Source organism: Ctenopharyngodon idella, chromosome 10, assembly GCF_019924925.1.
Source record: "Ctenopharyngodon idella isolate HZGC_01 chromosome 10, HZGC01, whole genome shotgun sequence".
Taxonomy (NCBI): domain Eukaryota; kingdom Metazoa; phylum Chordata; class Actinopteri; order Cypriniformes; family Xenocyprididae; genus Ctenopharyngodon; species Ctenopharyngodon idella.
Window position 1 is genome coordinate 47,317,037 of NC_067229.1, and position 20,897 is coordinate 47,337,933.

Below are 20,897 nucleotides of genomic sequence, written 5' to 3' on the forward strand. Positions count from 1 at the left end.
AAAATTGCAAACTTTTTTTGTATTACAAGTTTACTAAAATTGTATGTTTAAATATGCAAATGAGGCGTTATCTAATTAAATATGCACTAATTTGCATACATTTCTAGAGCAAAAATCTGAGTATTGGATGACGTCAGGTTCAAAATTCTCATTTAATTTTTTGGACATATTACATTCAAAGGTTTTTACAGAGGGAATTTTGGATCTATCTTTTTATCACTCCATAAATGAGAAAATACTATCAACAGCCAGAAAAAAAAAAAAATGCACTATTTTTTTATAAATAAAAATAAAATCAGGCAAATTATATATCAACAAATCCCTCCGTAAAAACCTTCAGAATATAGATAGGAATTAAACTGTAAAGTTTGGTGTATATTTGGTGGAGATTTCTGACTCAGAGCAGGAGCCGGCCTTTAAAGATATTTACTGTAATTGAAATCTACAGTTGTAAATAGATAAAGTGCTATAAAATATACACTTAAGTGTATTTTGGATGTTTTCTTCCCACCAGTCCGGAAAAACACTGTATGAAAAGCCAAAAAGCGCAAAATCTCAAAATTGACAGGTGCCTGAAAAAAAGAGTGTTTTTGCCTGTAGTGTCTCCCCTTAAAATGAAAACAGAAAATACATCAATAAAAACTATATAAAAAAAAACCTATAACTATAAAATATATATAAAAAACTATAAGTATCTCAACGATACTAAAATAACACTGCATATATAACAAAACATAGTAATGCACTGCAATGTTTATTATTTTACAAAAACGTTTCAAAGCCAAAAAGCAAGAACAAAGGCCCTTCCCAGACTGTTCCAATAAAGTCTGAAGCACACACTTCCCTAGAATGTCATTGTATATATTAACACTACGTCATCCACAGTATTAATGTCTTCGCTAAAATTAAAGGGCCGAGCCAAAGCCGTTAATAATAAGGTGTAGTCCACTTGCTTTCCAGACAAAGCATCTCTGTCTCAGTTTAAAATGAACCATCATTGTGGTATTGCAATGATTTAACGGGTGTAAACAATATCAACTACAACATACATAACTCAGAGCCCTAGTAGAAATATGCCTTTATTTTGGCAATTAACAATAGGAATATCAAACAGTACTAATAGGAAAGGTACTTCATACTTACTGGCTGATACGTGATGTCTTTTGGTGGGTATTTAAAGTGTGGTCCGAAATTAACAGACACCTGGAGAGAGGAAACATCATGAACGGTTATACGGACACATTAGTTTTGGTTCATAGATGTGCGACATGCTGCTTTCAATTGCATCTCGACTCTTTCATATGGCACCATCTAGTGTTTATACAGAGTAACTAATGACCGCTTTATAGCCGGGGTGTCAAACTGATTTAGCTTAGCTGGACTGGAGGAAACTTCACGTTATGTGGGCCGAATCAAAACAAGGACATGAACTGTGATGCTGTGAAAATGCATCATCCACAGAAACAGTTACAGACAGGACAAATTTGCACGTATACTACCTTTTAAAAGATTTGGGGTCAATACGATTTTTTAAATATTTTTATTCAGTATATATGCATTAAATTGACCATAAGTAACAGTAAAGACATTTATAATGTTATAAAAAATATTCTACTTCAAATAAATGCTGTTCTTTTGAACTTTCTACTCATCAAAGAATCCTGAAAAACATGTATCACAGTTTCCACAACAATATGAAGCCGCATAACTGTTTTCAACATTGATAATAATCAGAAATGTTTCTTGAGCAGCTAATCAGCATATTGGAATGATTTCTGAAAGATCATGTGACACTGAAGACTGGAGTAATGATGCTGAAAATTCAGATTTGCATCACAGGAATAAATTACATCTTAAAATATATTCAAATAGAAAATAGCTATTTAAAATTGTAATAATATTTCCAAATATTACTGTTTTTACTGTAATTTTGATCAAATAAATGCAGCCTTGGTGAGCAGAAGAGACTTTCAAAAACAATTAAAAATCTTACTGACCCCAAACCTGGGGTTGTGCATAATCAAGATCCACAATAAGATTTAAGTTATAACATGCAACACAGCAAATTAATGAGTTTCTTTCCTGCGGCATGTAAACAAAGAATATCTGTTTAAATATTTAGTTTGCTTTGATTTACTCCCAATCTGACTTTTAAGGTACGATTACATGACAACGATGTACTAAAAACTGAAACGTTTTATCTTCGCGTTTTTTAAAAGTTTTACATACGATCCTGGTTTACACGGATCCTGCGAAAACGTCTGAAAATGCTGTATTATGCACAGAAACACTACATGACTGCGCACATATGCACAAACACAGTCCTGTAGTCCACCATTGTTGTTTTGGTTGTCAACTACTCGAGCATCTCTATAAACTGAATACGTAAGAAGCATGTGCATGACGTCACCGTTTTCACAAATTTGCATTTTTGTAGTTCGCACGGAGAGGATAACGTAAACTTGCACTTTGAAATCATTTTTCAATATTTTGCGTTTTCAGGCCCCCAAAATGCTGTTGTTATGTAAATAAACAACCAATAAACGGTTTTTAGTTGAAAGCGGTGTCGTGTAAACGCCCACTTTAGACCATTTTTCCGTACCGTGCAGCTCTTGTAGAGGGATATGGCGGGGTAGTACATCCCCTCAAACAGATTCTCATAGGCCACACCTTGATTCACTCCGTTCTTGAAAAATATCATCTAAAAACAAAAACATGAGACATCAGTGATGACATCATAATGCAATATTTTGAGTGCATGAATTCAATGCGATGAAACACTCACTCGGCTGGTACTGGTGGGTTTTAAACTCTTCTCGGCCTTGTCCACGTAATCTTTCTCTTCAAAGTACAAGTAGCTTTTGAATTTGATCAGTGCCTTTGAGGAGAATCAACAATATTATCACTTAAGATGACATTAGAGAATTCATTTGATCTTTTAGGAGAGCACCAGCACATAGATGACCTCCAAGCCAATAACATGAACTAGAAGTAAAAATCGTTACATAGTGTTTTTAAAAAAATAAATTAAAGAACAAACTATTCAATTTGTTCATACCTTGTCCTTGTACGTGTCAGGCAGAGCCTTGGCGGTTTCGGTCCCGTCTGGAAGCTCAATGTAAAAGCCCAAGATGTCGCCCTGCCCGTAGCCGTCAGAGTAATGCTTTCCCATGGACTGATGGAAGCGCGTTCCTTTCTTACTGCGCCACGAGTAGCTGAACTTATCATAACCCAGAGGGGCTTGAAGGTTTCCTGGGATAAAAGACATATGATGAACACTGTAAATACATATTGCTGTATAAGTCGCACCAAGTTAAAATTACATCGTTGAGGGAAATAACACACAGATAAATCGCATCCGAAACAGTTCCCATCACTCCACAACAAACTGTTTAAATTTAAAGGTGCAGAAATGAAATGAAAAATAAGTATGAAGCAAAATATAGTGTCATAAATTATATAAAAAAAAAAAAAAAAAAACACCAAGCCTAAACACAAAACTACCAGCATGTGGGAAGGGAAATGAGCTAAACTTGGCCTCAAATATACTGCAAAAGTCTGGAATAATTTCGATTTTATTTTTTATGTCTTCTGCTCACCAAGGCTGCATTTATTTGATCAAAAATACCATAAAAACAGTAATATTGTGAAATATTATTACAATTTATATTAACTGTTTTCTATGTGAATATATTTTAAAATGTAATTTCTTCCTGTGATCAAAGCTGAATTTTCAGTATCATTACTCCAGTCTTCAATGTCACATGATCCTTCAGAAATCATTTTAATATGCTGATTTGCTGCTCAAGAAACATTTCTGATCATTATCAATGTTGAAAACATTGATTTCAACCAGTTTTTCCTGCTTAATGTGTGTGTGGAAACCGTGATACGCTACCAAAAAAGAAAAGTATTAATACTTTTATTCAGCAATTACCCCAAAAATGACAGTAAAGACATTTATAATGTCACAAAAGCTTTCTATTTCAAATAAATGCTGTTCTTTTGACTTTCTATTCAAAGACTCCTAAAAAATATTAAGAAGTTTTATTAACTGTTTTCAACATTGGAAAAGAAGTAAGAAAAAGGAATAAGAAATGTTTCTTGAGCAGCATATTAGAATGATTTCTGAAGGATCATGTGACACTGAAGACTGGAGTAATGATGCTGAAAATTCAGCTTTGATCACAGGAATAAATTACAATTTACAATATATTCACATAGAAAACAGTTATTTTAAATTGTAATAATATTTCACAATATTACTGTTTTTATTGTATTTTCAAATAACTGCAGCCTTGGTGAGCAGAAGAGACTTCTTTTAAAAAAAACATTAAAAAAATCCAAACTTTTGGCCAGTAGTGTACCTCTCTCATACAGCAAAAATCTAAATATATTTTGCACGTTTTGCATGCTTGCTGTTAATTGCATTATATATATAAGTCGCAGCACATTTCAGATGATGAATAATGGGATTTATGTTCAGGAAGCTTCTATAACTGTTAGCAGGCTAAACAGTGTTGTTACAGGACAGACCTAAAGGCTGTGACCAGCCCAGTCGAGCCGCAGTGTCCGGAGGCATCTCGTCCACAGTGACCTCAAAATACCACGAACCCTTTCTGACCCCATGAGACGCTCGGACCATCGAGTAGCCCTTCTCTCCGGTCACCGTCAAGCGGTCATCTGAAATCTTTAGCTGTGGAGCTGAAATAGTCAAAAAGATTCAATAGTAAACCATCTTGCACAAGGTTTGTTTTGATTGGATATTCTGGATAACACATGTACCTCTGTCATGCAGTGCCAGCAGCACCCTCTCATACAGACACGCGCGGTACAGGTCTCCAGGGATGGGCTTCCCGGCCCAGCAATCCAGCTCCAGTTTTTCCGGGTCAGGAGCGTGGGGATCCGGCTCCGCTAGGATGTAGCGATAACCGTCTTTGTTGAAGGGGTGCTCGAGAGGGTAACCATGAGGCGGCAGACGCTGCGCTGAGAACAGCGGGTCACTAAAACAAAGAGTAAAACACATTAAAACCAGTTAATCACATATTTTGTCAGTAATTCTGCAATAGCATATTAATATAATATTGTTTTTTTATTGCATTAATTTAATCTCCAAATTAATGTAGAAACAACATAAAGACGGTATATTTTAAACATGCGTTTAAAATATACATAAACATCTTTTAGCCTAGGTGTCGACCGATTATTGACCTGGCCGATATTAAGCATTTTTATGGTTATCGGTAATTTTCAAAACCGATTTGCCGATAAAATAATTTAATTCTGAAATGTGCTATTTGGCCTTGATGCAGCCACCTCTGTCAAAACTCATTTGTTGCTTGTTGTTTTTTACTTCTTTAAGTTTTACAAAATGTTTACAGAATGCTGTGGGTGCTCCCTGTACTTTTTATGTTATTATTAATATTTATGTTATTATTAACAGTTCTCAGAATTAAAGATATGTTTAGAAGCATTTAAAGAAAGTTTTTGTCAGAGCCTTTGTTATTCTTAATTTTGACGTTAATTTTCATTTTTACACCAGACATATATATCGGTTCAAAATATCGGTTATCGGTCTACTTGATCAGCATCGGCCATGAAAAACACATATGGGTTGACCCCTATTTTGGCCATTGATTATAGCCATCCAACATTAAAAATGATAAATGGCTTTAATTTAAGTGAACTTAAAATGATCTTCACATTATTTGTGAAGATCAATTATAACTATAAATTGAATATAGATTAATCCTTATTAAAGCTACGAAAGTTATTCAGTCAAGAGCAGCGAGTAATTTTCTCTTTGTCTTTTGTTCTTTAACATTAATAATACAGACAGCAGCAGGTTTATTCCTCAACTCTTTACATTAATTTAACACTTTTTAACTCATTTATTGCTTACGAGGATACCTGCCTGAAAAATTGTAGGGCAGGGACGTTGTTCTATTCATCAGTTGATGATTGGATTTTTAGATGTGGGCGTTAGAATCAAAAATGAATGTGAGCTTATAGTGTGGAGGGAAATAAATGATTGGAGAAATCTGTCATTTTCACCAGAAGATCCAGTTATGACATTTTGATGAAACATTACAGGGTCAAAAAACAATTTGTGGATCATTCACAATAAGATCAATAACATGCATTTACAAAACAGATAAGATAAATTTTTTCATTTCATGTCGACTATAAGATGTGCTTGTTGTCGTACCTGCGGGTTCTCTTTGCCGTTCCAGCAGTGGCTCCATCCTGTTGCTGCTGTTGTTTGCGTTTGGCTCCTCTGCCTTTTCCTGTAGCAGCTGGAGGAAGCCCACCTGTGACAGATCCATACCTCTATTTAAAAACTGATGATGCAGAATCAACCTCAGCCTGATTCACATGCTCTGATCATCCAAAGCTAACTTAAAGCCCAAACCCAAATGCTTACAGCAGTTTACAGACAGAGCAGCCCGGCTGAGTGTTGATCAGGGATTGAGTTCAATCTAACGGTCACAGCGTCTGACAAACACAACGATAAAGTGTGAAAGCAAAATGCCTCAGTCCATTCATATGTGCCAAAAGCCATGACGGTTAGATTTCACTGTCTAACAGGGAACAGAGGGGGCGCAAGCACACAGAAACATGAATTAGTGCCGACATCAGACTGCAGACTGAGGGGAAGTGCCCAAAAGGAGCAAGCAAGTCAATCAAGAGCGCAAAGATCAATGCAAAGCAAGGGGAAGTTACAGGAGCACCAAACATCAGCCTTCAATTTCAAAAGCCACATGAAAAATGACCCATATTCACCTGAAAAACTTGATCCACCTGGAATACAACGCACAGCTTTAAAGGAACTCCCTCAGCATTGAGATTTAAATATGCAACTTTAACAATTTCTAGAGTTTAGAGCATTCTGTCTCACCGTTCAACCCTCCAGCACCTGTGACGGTTGTCATCTGCTTCTGGTTGTCATATGACGGCCCAATATTGCCAAGATCCTGAATAAAACCACACAGAACATATAACAAGTATTAAAAGTAGTTTTAAGATTAGAAAGAAAAAAACTGTATGTTAATATGAAATCAAACCCCCCAAGTACTGTATCCCACAATGCAATGCATCCCCTTGATTGATAATTTGATTGATCTGCTGAGACTGGATTAAAATGCTACTTAACAGTTCCCTGCATTAAACCTGCAATATAAGGTCATACTAATGTGGAAAAATAATACTGTTTGAAATGTCTATTGTAGCCTACTGCATACTATTTTTTTTTTTACTATTTTTAAAAATAGAGAAGCCAATATACAGCATTAACCTCGCATTATGCTATTATTTTATTCCAATCACTAGGGTTTTATTCCAATCTTTATTTATATCAATCAATATTTTATTCCAATCTAATTAACTAACTAATGTTAACTAATGAACCTTATTATAAAGTATAACCATATTTTGAAATAACATTTATTTAATATTTACAGTTTAAGTTTTAGTAATTCTGTGCTTTTGTAATTTTTATTAGTTTTTAAAAAAATATTTATACATAGCTTTTAGTAATTTTAGTACTTCAACGTATTTATTTCAGTTCTCATTCACATCTTTCATGTAAGTTTTTTTTTTTTTAAGTTTAAGCTTTTCATCAAATATTTCTATTTTATTTTAGCTTTATTTTAATTACCGAAAACATGTTTTATTTGTTTTATTAACTACGTTGTAACATAACACTCTATTTCAATTTATGTAGTATGTATTCAGTACTATAAGAAATTTACCTACTACATTTACCTACGAATAATATTTATTTGCAAAAATAAAAAAAAAATATTATTTTCCCATACTTATCCGGACCTGGAATTACTCAAATTCCATACCTTTCCAAACTGCGTAGCAACACTAATAATAACCACTCTGTCTATAAAGTAGGAAAACAATTTAAACAGTGTTATGGGTCGCACCTGATCAAGCAAACCAAATTTGGGATAGTCCTCTTCAGGGTCTTTGCTGCCGGGGTCTGGATGTTCTTTCACCAGGAAAACATCACGCTCTTTACTCTGAGCCCAAACAACACAAGTCAGCCTTTATAAAACTCTATAAACCACATGACAGACAAAAAAAAATTAAGAATCAAGAGAATCGCTCAAACAAATCAATTACTCACCATAGTCTTGACAATATTATTTGGCCATGTCAGTTTGCCAGGCCTCTGACGGGTCGTCATACACTCCCAGTATTTGTCAATGAAAGGTATGATGTCCTTTACAAGAGACCAAACAACACTACTGAAACCATAATACGAAAATCATGGCACTACAATCAGTTAACTTCAGCTGAAAGTGTACCTTATCTTTAGAGAACATTGTTTTGGGATGCTCCTCTTGAGTTCTGGATCTCCATGTCAGATTTGCCAAAGCGGTGAGACACATCTCCTTCAGATCTGTGGATATAAAAAAGATGAGGAAAAAACCTGTTCTGACAGTAATAGTGATGTACACTACCTATGTAACAATTAAAGATGCACCGGTTTCAACCAGCTGGTCAACATTTTTTTATTTTGGCCGATCTCTTGCACACAAACTGCATTATAATCATTTCCCAAAATATCATTTGTGTGGAAATATTATGAAGTCTGTAAACAGGACTTTAACACAGGCCAGAGATGGGACACGCTGAATACGGACGCAAAGAGAGGAGAGCACAGAAAATACTGTACCACACACAACAAACTCACTTTTTGCGATGCTCGAAATAGAGGAAGAATATAAATATTTAATTGAGGGTGGTGGTTTACATGAATGTGTCCCTAAAGGGAACTGACTATCTTCAGAATAGTTTTGATAGCATTTTCTATTCCTCTTTATAAGCGCAGCGGTGTTTTGTGTACAGCAGCAACCAAGGAAATGCTAAATATATTCTCTCTCTGCTGATCCATAAGTGCCACCTACTGTCAGAGAATGAATTTGCATTTTCATTCATCTGCTGTTTTTGCATGCACCACGCATTACGTAATCATGTTGGAAAGGTCACACGTGACGTAGGCGGAAGTATCGAAGTATCGCTGAGCTAGTGCAAGATGAGCATTTGTGGTTAAAAAGTATATAATTTTAATTTTTTTTTAGAAAACGACCGATTGTTTCTCTAGATAAGACCCTTATTCCTCGTCTGGGATCATGTAGAGTTCTTTGAAGCTGCACTGAAACTGACATTTGGACCTTTAGCCCATTGGTAACCATTGAAGTCCACTATATGGAGAAAAATCCTGGAATGTTTTCCTCAAAAACCTTAATTTCTTTTTGACTGAAGAAAGAAAGACAAACATCTTGGATGACATGGGTGTGAGTAAATTATCAGGAAATTTTAATTCTGAAGTGAACTAATTCTTTTAGACCAGTTTGGCCTGTAATAGAGCAAATAAACAACAAAAAAAATCTGCTTGAAGAAAAAATAAAAATCAGCAACTGGTATCAGAATCGGCCCATTTACTTGTAAAAAAATTGGCAATCGGAAACAGCCATGAAAAAATCATGATCGGTGCATCTCTAGCAACAATTCAAACAGCAGTATGCAACACTAATTCAGCAAGTCAAACAGATCCACTCACTTGCTTGTTTCCTCAGAAAGTACGTGTTCCCGCTGTGGTGACACACGTTGCAGTGAAACACATAATTGGTCATGAACGGCAGGCAAGTTCTGCAGGAATGAGAAAACAGACAGCGTAAGTACATGCATGTGGGACACCCGTCCATCTAATCAGGAGACAACAGAGACCAACGTACGAAGTATCAATGCTGAATGTGTCTGCTGTAAACCACTTCATGCACAGTGCACACTGCAGCTCCACATCACCCAGCTGACGGCCGTTCTCATCGTCTCCAGAGCCCGTCTGTGCGTCCGCCGCCTCAGAACTGTCACCCGCCGTGTCCTGAGGACCCAAATACACACAATGTTATATGTTGTACTGAAAACCTACTCGAAAGTCACCATGAAACAGCACATGCTTTAGCCATTTGACTTCCGTAATGTGACATTTCCAAGTGACGCAGGATATTCAGTCCAGTATTAGGTCTTTTTATGTACAAAATGTTAAACTTATCCATGGGGAATTGATTTCAAAAAAGGATTAAGAAGTAGAGTTATTGTTAACTAAAATGAAAACTATTAAAAAATGTTTTTCATTAATTAAATTAAAGCTATAATATATATATATATATATATATATATATATATATATTCAGCTTTACATACATATTTATTATTAGACAAAAAACTTTTAACTTAAATGAAATGTTTAACTAACTGAAGTAAGTTTGTTGAAGTACTAAAATTACTAAAACAGAAATTAATTAAAGCTACATAAAAATAAAAGGTAGTTTAGGGCCAATTCTCACTATTAATTAGTTGCTTATTAGCATGCATATTACTAGGATATTGGCTGTTTATTATTACTTATAAAGCACATATTAATGCCTTATTCTGCATGACCATATTCTACATCCCATAATCCTACCCAATACATAAACTTAATAACCTTACTAACTATAATAAGCAGTAATTAGGAGTTTATTGAGGCAAAAGTTGTAGTTAATAGTTAGGTAGTTAATAGTGAGAATTGGACCCTAAAAAGTGTGACAAAAAAAAAAAAAAAATATATATATATATATATAAACCTACATAAAATTAAAATAAAAAAGGCAAAAGCACATAAATAATTACTAATAGTTCTGTCAATTAATCACATCCAAAATAAAAGTTTGTTTACATAATATATTTGTACTGTGTATAATTATTATACACACATTCATGTATATATTTAAGAACAAATTGTTATATAAATATATATTCAGTATACATATTTCTTAAATATATACATGTATGTGTGTGTATTTAAATATAAACTATAATTATACACAGTACACACACATATATATTATGTAAAAACAAACTTATATTTTGGATGCAATTAATTGCGATTAATCGTTTGACAGCCCTAATTACTAACACTAAAAAATATAAAAATAAAGGCTAATTCAAAATATATCAATTTCATTCTAAAATAAGTTAAGATGATAAGCAACATGTGAAATAACGTAAATCATTCAAAATAAGAGAAGGAATAAGTGTTTAAATCTAGATTATTGAATTTCTTATGTTGACTTAAAGATGCATAAAGTATAATTCCTCATGTGTCAAACATCATACCATAGTGTCTTTTCCACTGGACGACTCCGTCTCCATGTTTGTGTTCAGATCTCCAAATGAAGAATCGCTGCAAAAACACATACAGGTGCATCTCAATAAATTATAACGTCATGGAAAAATTCATTTATTTCAGTAATTCAACTCAAATTGTGGAACTCGTGTATTAAATAAATTCAGTGCACACAGACTGAAGTACTTTAAAGGGGTGTATAATGCTATTTCATGTATTCTGACTTATTTACACTGTTAAAGAGTTGGATTCTCATGCTAAACATGGCCAAAGTTTCAAAACACGAGTTAGACGTATGACGGAGTAATTCTGCCAAAAATTCTCTTCCAAATTTTTACAGGATTTGGGATCTTTTTTTCGAGTATCAGGCCTGAGTGATGTCAACAAGGTCGGAATTCCTTGTACGGGGCACTTCTCCCGGAAGAGCGCGCGCACACGTCGACCAGAGCAAGAGAGCAAGAGCACGCCCATCAACGCGTGATCGGCTTTGCGGAAGTCGTCGGCAGCGCTGCACAGGTCACAGGACTTCACGAAATCAACAATGTCACCAAAGAAGTGTGTTTTTGGTTGTGAGGGAAAGATAACCTTGCTTCCCAAAGAACCCAGCGTTAAGAGGAGCAGAGAGTTTTGTGCTCACGTTGATGCGCTCTCGATATTTGTTATTAAAATAACCATAGAAACTCATAGTTGCAATCACTTTTTTATTGGTTAAAATGAACTGAGAATATCTTGTGTTTTTCCGTGGCTGCTCGAGCCCTCAGGATCGGCGCCTATGGTTTCTTAAACAAGGCCCAGTTCTACACTGGATTTACAGATCATTTGAAACTGAAAGATGGAGCGGTCACAGCAGTAATGATCCCGGTCATGAGTCGGAACCGCAGGTGGAGAGTAAAACTGCTTCAGATATCTGTTTTGTTGGCAACAGGCGCCTAAGTGCATATAATGTAAACAACACGAACGTAGTGAATTCATAAATTCATTATTCATCATTCACTATATGCTATATTCATTATAGTGATGCAAAAGTTACCCATGGATAATGTGATGGTGTATTGTGTGTGTTTAAATACATCTGTTTAGCTGAACATTGATAGCTTGCAGCCGATCTCTACGCAAAAGCTGCGTGTGCTCGTCACTCTTTAGCTCCGCTCACACGGCACGCCTCCAGGAGCTTGGCTGTTTTCGGAAATACTCGGTACAGCGTAAGTATCTTTTATAAATATGATAAAACTAAAGACTTTTTGGAGATATGAAGGATGCACTACTACTCTAAAGGTACTCAAGATTAACATGAGATTGGCAGAAACTGTGTGTGATACTCCCCCTTTAAATCTTTGGTTCTTTTAATTGTGATGATTTTGGCTCACATTTAACAAAAACCCACCAATTCATCTCAATAAATTAGAATACTTCATAGGATCAATAAAAAAAAAAGGATATTTTAAACAGAAATGTCAGGCTTCTGAAAAGTATGTTCATTTCTATGCACTCAATACTTGGTTGGGCCTCCTTTTGCATGAATTACTGCATCAATGCGGCGTGGCATGGAGGCGATCAGCCTGTGGCACTGCTCAGGTGTAATGGAAGCCCAGGTTGCTTTGATAGCAGGCCTTCAGCTCATCTGCATTGTTGGGTCTGGTGTCTCTCATCTTCCTCTTGACAATACCCCATAGATTCTCTATGGGGTTCAGGTCAGGAGAGTTTGCTGGCCAGTCAAGCACAGTAACACCATGGTCACTGAACCAGCTTTTGGTACCTTTGGCAGTGTGGGCAGGTGCCAAATCCTGCTGGAAAATGAAATCAGCATCTCATAAAGCTTGTCAGCAGAAGGAAGCATGAAGTGCTCTAAAATTTCCTGGTAGATGGCTGCGTTGACTGTGGACTTCAGAAAACACAGTGGACCAACACCAGCAGATGACATGGCAGCCCAAATCTTCACTGACTGTGGAAACTTCACACTGGACTTCAAGCAACACTGGTTTCTGTGCCTCTCCACTCTTCCTCCAGACTCTTTTCATCTGAAAAGAGGACTTTGGACCACTGAGAAACAGTTCTTCTCCTCCTTAGCCCAGGTAAGTCGCTTCTGACGTTGTCTTTGGTTCAGAAGTGTCTTGGTACGTGGAATGTGACAGTCGTAGCCCATTTCCTGAAGACGTCTGTGTGTGGTGGCTCTTGATTCACTGACTCCAGCTTCAGTCCACTCCTTTTGAAGCTCTCCTAAGTTCTTAAATCAGCTTGGCACAGCACTCTGCGAACAGCCAGCTCTTTCAGCAGTGACCCTCTGTGGCTTACCCTCATTGTAGAGGGTCTTGATGATCGACTTCTGGACAACTGTCAAGTCAGCAGACTTCCCCATGACTGCTGTTGGGATTACTGACCTAAACCCAGTATTTATACCCTGAGAATCGTAATTTAATAGAACTTGAAATTAAATATTCTAAAAATTTAATATACTGATTTTTTGATTTTGATGAGCAGCAAGCTGTAATCATGAAAATGAAATATTTTACTTTATGTCTAATAAATCTAGACTATATTTAAGTTTTACTTTTTGAATTAAATTACAGAAAAAAAATTACTTTTTCATGATATTCTAATTTATTGAGATGCACCTGTATATGTGAGAATATGAGATATAAAAACTGCCAGAACTGATCAGTAAGGTGTCATATATCATAATCACGAGCTCATTAGCACATCACAACCCACATTTACATATCAACACCACTGACCTCTATATAAACATTATTTATTATACAGCTGATCATCATCACCTATACAGCTCTGATGAATGACGGCAAATCACAACAGAGGCTGAATACATACATATGCGAATTGAATGAAATTAAACTCAGCCAGAGTAACGAATCTTTTGTTTTGGAAAGACCTTTAGGGTAAATAAGGTAGTATCATGTTTATGTACAGTAAGAAATATCAGCATGTTCATTATATAAACATCAAATTAATAAAATGAAAGATCACAGGGGACAAAAAGGCAATAAATAAGATGAAACATCGTGAAAACACCATCAGTCCTTTACAGCACTTGAGTGCTGCCATGTTGTTTATGCGTTAAAAAGCGATATAAATATAACAGGTTTACAATGTAGATCTGTTCATGGGTTTAATTACTTGATATCATCAGTGTTTTCACTGAATAAAGTGTGTTTTTATTGGTTCTCACCCGTCTGCTGTGTCTCTCTCAGTCACAGATCGCGCCTCTGCAGCCATCTTTCAAATAACGACCAAAGACTCAAATCTCGCGATGACACAGTGGCTTCATCGCTGCTATACTGTGCGTGATTCACCCTGTGGCCACACGCACACTGACACCTGTCGGAAAACTGTTGAATTACTGTAGAAAGCAGTAAAATATAGTATAGTATAGTATAGTATAGGCTTTACTGTTTTTTTCTGTTAAAAAGACTGTTTTTATTTTTTAACCACGTGTTGTTTGTCTTTTAGGGTTATTTATTTGTTGTTTAGCCAGTTGTAAAGATTTTATCATTTTGTACCTTTGTAGTTTAGATTATCAACCCTATTTATTTTAAAACAAGTGTTCCAATGCAGATTGAGTATAGTATATAGATATGTTTTCTATCTGGCTGTTTATCTTTTTTTTAACCATGTGTGGTTTGTTATCTTGTGTAAATACAACATGTATTTATTTATTTTTATTTCTTTAATTATTTAATAAATATGATCAAACTGCGCAGAAGTGTTTAACAGCAAAATAGTTTCTTCCTGTACGGACAGATGCTTGAACGTGATGCAAACAAACTTTCCACAAATCAAAGTGTCTCTTTCTTTCAATACACAGTGGACATCAAATCCATCGTAAACCTGTAAAACATGGTTTAAACATCTATTACCACTAAAACATCCTTTTGTTCCTCTGAAACTACAGGACAATTATGTGATGGACTGTTGTTACGCAGAGAGGCCAGACACCCGCGGAGAGAATTGCCTTGTTGATGGAATGTAAAAGAGGCCCAGGAGGATTGTTCCAATACATGCTGTTTTCTCTGTCCGTCTCGCTCATGTATTGTGGCCATCTGTGACGTACAGACAGAACGAGCCCTTACATGTTTATTCTGAATCAACACTTTGTAAAAATCAAACTCAAAACACAATCACAAAGTATGCTATCATGGACAAAATGATAAATAAAAAAAATATTATTTTGAGATGCATTGAATATTTCCTACCATACACATGACATTGTGCCAAGTCTGTAATACAGAAGTCCCTTAGAACAGGTTCATGTAATTGTAGAACAAACATATTAGAATGATTTCTGAAGGATCATGTGACACTGAAGACTGGAGTAAAGATGCTGAAAATTCAGCTTTGATCACAGGAATAAATTACATCTTACAATATATTCACATAGAAAACAGATATTTTAAATTGTAATAATATTTCACAATATTACTTCATCAGTCTGACTACACATGCTACAAATAATCACAATGCAACAAATACATAAATGTGCAGCAAATACTCACAACACAACTAAATACAGAAACATGCTGCAAAAAATACTCACAATGCAACCAAATACAGAAACACGCTGCAAATACTCACAATGCAACCAAATACATAAATGTGCAGCAAATACTCACATCACAACCAAATACAGAAACACACTGCAAATACTCACAACACAACCAAATGCAGAAATGCGCTGCAAATACTCACAACATGACCAAATACAGAAACGCACTGCAAATACTCAGAACACAACCAAATACTGAAACGCGCTGGAAATACTCACAACACAACCAAATGCAGAAATGCGCTGCAAATACTCACAACGCAACCAAATACAGAAACGCGCTGCAAATACTCACAACGCAACTAAATACAGAAACGCGCTGCAAATACTCACAACACAACAAAATACTGAAACGCGCTGGAAATACTCATAATTCAACCAAATACAGAAACGCGATGGATACACTCACAACACAACCAAATAGTGAAACGCGCTGGAAATACTCACAACACAACCAAATGCAGAAATGCGCTGCAAATACTCACAACGCAACCAAATACAGAAACGCGCTGCAAATACTCACAACGCAACCAAATACAGAAACGCGATGGATACACTCACAACACAACCAAATACTGAAACGCGCTGGAAATACTCACAACACAACCAAATGCAGAAATGCGCTGCAAATACTCACAACGCAACCAAATACAGAAACGCGCTGCAAATACTCACAACGCTACTAAATACAGAAACGCACTGCAAATACTCACAACGCAACCAAATACAGAAACGCGATGGATACACTCACAACACAACCAAATGCAGAAATGCGCTGCAAATACTCACAATGCTACTAAATACAGAAACGTGCAGTAAATACTCACAATGCAACCAAATACAGAAACATGCTGCAAATACTCAAAATGCAACCAAATACAGAAAAATGTTGCAAATACTCACATCGCAACTAAAATACAGAAACGCGCTGGAAACACTCACAACACAACAAAATACTGAAACGCGCTGGAAACACTCACAATGCAACCAAATGCAGAAATGCGCTGCAAATACTCACAATGCAACCAAATACAGAAACATGCTGCAAATACTCAAAATGCAACTAAATACAGAAAAATGTTGCAAATACTTACAACGCAACTAAATACAAAACTATGCTGCAAATACTCACAACGCAACCAAATACAGAAACGCGCTGCAAATACTCACAACGCAACTAGATAAATACAGAAATGCGCTGCACATCCTCATAACGCAATGCAACTAAATACAGAAACAAGCTGCAAATGCTCATCACGCACACGATCAGGGTGTTAAAATAAACAAAAAAAGCTCACTTTTCAGGTCATCGACAACACCACTGACGAGTAGACTTTGAACAATAAGCGGTCCCAGCCAGGTTCATCACTTGCTGGGGAAACATTTCCTTAAAACATTTCTGTTGTGATCTGTGCTATTTGCAGCGTGTTTCTGTATTCAGTTGTGTTGTGAGTATTTGCAGCATGTGTATTCAAACTGATGATGTTTTCTTAATTCGCTGGCGTTTTTTTCCATTTGCATGTTGAGCTCTCTCGTTTACCGTAGTTTTGCCCTTTTTTGAAATAATAAATAGAGGATTTTATATAAAACAAATTGCATCACATTGGCCATTAAAGTCCATATCAACTGACCCACGCAATGGTCAATAATTTATATGTACTCAACTTCAAAAGACTCTAAGAAAGAAGTGTAGGTTAATAAGGTTAATCTGTTTTCAGCAGAACCACTAGAGAACTTCTCATGTGTAATTGAGCTGTGAAGCAGCAAAGCTCCAGGCACACTGCTTCTGTAGGACCCTTGCTGGTGCATCTCCTCATCCTCATCGGTCCGGACAAAGACGCAGGTCAGGCAGGGTCAGAGACACTGGTGACATCTGCTAATTGTCCTGGTGGGCCGGCTAAGCCTCGCTCAGTGAATACCAGCAGCATAGTTGGCGTTGGCGCCTGGCAGCTGCCGCGGTGGGCCACCTCTGGAGGCTTTGGGGATTATTTACAACATCATAAAGCCATTGTCTGGATGCTCCTACTGTGCACACAACTCATCAAGGTGAAGAGGAGCACACTTTGTGCTGCATTAGATGTTGCAACATAAAATTGCCTCTACAAACTTTTCTGCCTGCATGCAAAAGAGCTTTTTAGATCTTAATATGCCAATTAAAACAAATACAACTGTCCTAGACACAAAGTGTAAAGCATTTCTAAAGTGCTTGTTTTTAAATGAGGAAGTCCCTTCATGCATTTTGCATTCAATTATATTGTAGACATGTTTAAATGTTAGTTAGTTTTGTACAGAACAGCTAAAGTAAATGCTCATTTTGGTCTTTGGTTTTGTTAAAAAACAAATAATTTTTATTAAATGAAAAAAAAAAAAATGTATATGCATTTGTTTTTTCCATTTGGTCACCTAAATTATTGAACCTAAATTATACAATATTTTCATACATACATACATACGACATTGTGCCAAGTCATCAATGCAAAAATCTCTAGAAAAAAACTTTTTTATTTAACATTTATTTAAAAATAGAAAATAAAATATGAAAATATTTTATTTTCTATTTTTAAATAAATGTTAAATATAAATATTATATGAAATATATAGACATGTCTTTAAATTTGTAAATTTTTAATTAAAAATAAATAATACACTAAAAATACACTAATGTGTGTGTGTGTGTGTGTGTGTATATATATATATACACACACACACCACACCACACCCACACACAAACTTTTATATTAGATGTGATTCATCGATTTAACAGTAGGCCTACTAACATATTTAATTTTACTTTTTAACATGGTTTTAATTTCATTTATTCTCATTTTACTTTAGTTTTAGTTTAATTTAAACATGCTCACCTCAGAACTTTTCTTCTGGAAGACTTTAGTCGATTAATTAGCATAACAACAGCTTCTCACGCGCTCGACCACCGTAAAATCACACAATTGCAAATAACGACAAGCACTGATACAAAAAACTACACGGCTCTTCAGAAAAGGGCACATTTTAACCAGATGCAGGGCAATAAATGGCAAAGGAAGCGTGTCACCCACTGAGACACATTCACATGTTAAAGTGTGTAAAGGAGGAGTTTGAGGGTTTGGTTTAAACTCACTGAGGTCCTTTAACATGTTAATTTTACACGCGTCTGTTTGAGGTGTATATAAAGGTATGGAGCGGAGACAGTCAGATATCACAGTACACATTTACTCGCTGCTCTTGGAACAGACGGTCAGGATGCATGAAGAAACGGGCAATTCTGCACTGCAGGGAAAAACCTCCTTTTCCATCGCCGACATTCTGGATCCCTCCAAATTCAACGGGAAGCATCAGGAGATGCTGAGAGACGTCAAGACGCGGGAAAGCTCAAGTAAGTTTCAGACCTTAACATGAGAAAATAAATGTTTTTACATTCATTTTTATGTAGTTGTATAAAATAGTGATTACGTAACGACCAATTTCAACTTACACAAGCGAACAAAAGACTTTTGAACATTTCCAAATGAAAAATCTTTCAGGTTGTTCTCCAGGAGAGGGCAGTGTGTATGGTGTTTGTTTTTAATGTTCAGAGAACTGAGAAATAACGATTTCATAACTTAAAGGGATAGTTCACCCAAAAATGAAAAATTATTCCATGATTTAGTCACCCTCAAGGCAGCCATCCTAGGTGTATATGTATATATCTTCTTTCAGACGAACACAATCGGAGATATATTTAAAAATATCCTTAGTCCTCCAAGGTTTATAATGATTGTGAATGGCTGCCCAAATTTTGAAGACAGCTATTATTTGCTGGATAGAGGTGCCACAATACAATTTAGATTAAATAATTCATACACTGATTATATTGTTCTAATGGCAACTTCTCACATTTCAGTTAAACCTGCAAATAAAGACACTGTCAAGACAACTTCATCTCAGGACACAACAGCTTCAAACATCCCCAGTGTTTCTGGCGCAAAAGGAAAGTCGAAGCGCATCCGCACTGCGTTCACACTGGATCAGCTGCGCATCCTGGAGCGAAGCTTCCAGAACAGCCACTATCTGTCCGTGTTTGAGCGCCACTGCATCGCCACAGCCCTCCGTCTGTCCGAAACACAGGTCAAGATCTGGTTTCAGAACCGACGCACCAAATGGAAGAAGGAGCAAGAAGGTCAAGAAGGAGAGGAGCAGAACCATTGCGCACCTCCTGCGTTTGTGCAGAACTCTTTTCTGTACACACTACCTGGACATCACACAAATCCTATGCATTATTACGCACCACAAACACCTTACCTGAACCCAACTTACCATCACCAGACCCTCATGATGTTCTGATCCACTTCTATAGCATGATGCCATCAGAGAACCTTTTTAGTGTCTAGTTCTTTAGAGCGTTAAACAACAAAACCAATGTACTGATCTAATGAAACATCAATAACTTTTTAATCTCTAAAGAACTATTAAGAAAAGAACCATTGAAGAAAGGCTATTTTTAATAGTGAATGAATGAACACCAGCAATATATTTAATGTGATATTTAATTTTTTTAATCATTTTGATATTTATGTCTTTGACCATTATATATTTATACCACATTTTAAATGTATTTGTAATATTACAATAAAGCTTATATTTTTGCACTTGTGACTATCTTATTTTGCTATTTCAGAGTTATAAACCTCTAAATCTATTGTCTAAAGGCCCGTTCACACCAAGAACGATAACTATATTTGCGTCCACACAAGCGAACAATAATGGTCTGTTTATTCTAAACTCAAGCGCTGCGGTTTCAAAGTGTGTACATGTTTTTGCTGTTCTTGTTGCATTTACACAGCTTTAACCAGCAGATGTCCTCGTCATGCTATGTTTCAAGTGAATAGCTAGTGTAATCGATCTAATCTAACAGTGAATTTAGCTGACAAAGTCAATATAGTGGGAAAAAACAACACCTAGTCTTTTTCACTTCAAATTCAAAGGAAGCAAGACAATGTTGTCGAAACCAGCGCTGGATACCTGAGGTAATTTTATATTACACTGTTTGCTAATGATAATGATCTACGGAGCCCCGCACATGACATGCAAGAAAAAAAAAATTAAATCATGCACATGATTTACTAATTCGTTCCTTCGATTTACTAAATCGTTCCCTAGATTTACTAAATCATGCGC

The 20,897-nt window shown here is 36.0% G+C and overlaps 2 protein-coding genes across 4 annotated transcripts in view; one reads left to right on the forward strand and one right to left on the reverse strand.

Moving 5' to 3' along the window:
• The window catches only part of ash2l (ash2 like, histone lysine methyltransferase complex subunit), a 15,843-nt gene extending 1,329 nt beyond the window's left edge, over nt 1-14,514 (reverse strand). Inside the window, exons 1-16 of one of the 3 annotated variants that reach the window (XM_051907906.1) lie at nt 14,370-14,514; nt 11,176-11,242; nt 9,753-9,898; nt 9,578-9,666; nt 8,319-8,413; nt 8,138-8,233; nt 7,935-8,030; nt 6,899-6,974; nt 6,784-6,819; nt 6,209-6,311; nt 4,786-5,003; nt 4,537-4,704; nt 3,059-3,252; nt 2,786-2,878; nt 2,603-2,701; nt 1,144-1,203 (exon numbers count right to left, since the gene is read on the reverse strand). In XM_051907906.1, coding sequence (XP_051763866.1) covers nt 1,144-1,203; nt 2,603-2,701; nt 2,786-2,878; nt 3,059-3,252; nt 4,537-4,704; nt 4,786-5,003; nt 6,209-6,311; nt 6,784-6,819; nt 6,899-6,974; nt 7,935-8,030; nt 8,138-8,233; nt 8,319-8,413; nt 9,578-9,666; nt 9,753-9,898; nt 11,176-11,242; nt 14,370-14,416 — 1,683 coding nt within the window. In that variant the 5' untranslated portion in view covers nt 14,417-14,514. The remainder of the gene's footprint in view (nt 1-1,143; nt 1,204-2,602; nt 2,702-2,785; nt 2,879-3,058; nt 3,253-4,536; nt 4,705-4,785; nt 5,004-6,208; nt 6,312-6,783; nt 6,820-6,898; nt 6,975-7,934; nt 8,031-8,137; nt 8,234-8,318; nt 8,414-9,577; nt 9,667-9,752; nt 9,899-11,175; nt 11,243-14,369) is intronic. The other 2 variants (XM_051907907.1, XM_051907908.1) reach the window with 2 other exon arrangements.
• Nucleotides 14,515-18,472: 3,958 nt separating this feature from the next.
• On the forward strand, nt 18,473-20,368 carry pnx (posterior neuron-specific homeobox). The gene is made up of 2 exons (XM_051910680.1): nt 18,473-19,116; nt 19,624-20,368. Exons 1-2 carry the CDS (start codon nt 18,918-18,920, stop codon nt 20,061-20,063), a joined length of 639 nt encoding a protein of 212 aa, XP_051766640.1. The 5' UTR covers nt 18,473-18,917; the 3' UTR covers nt 20,064-20,368.
• The last annotated feature ends 529 nt before the right edge of the window (nt 20,369-20,897 follow it).

Excerpts from the sequence above, each read along its gene's own strand:
- pnx (XM_051910680.1), top strand. The coding sequence starts at position 18,918 with ATGGAGCGGAGACAGTCAGATATCACAGTACACATTTACTCGCTGCTC. Across the intron at positions 19,117-19,623 it reads CAAGACGCGGGAAAGCTCAA|TTAAACCTGCAAATAAAGAC; the intron begins GTAAGTTTCAGA and ends CTCACATTTCAG.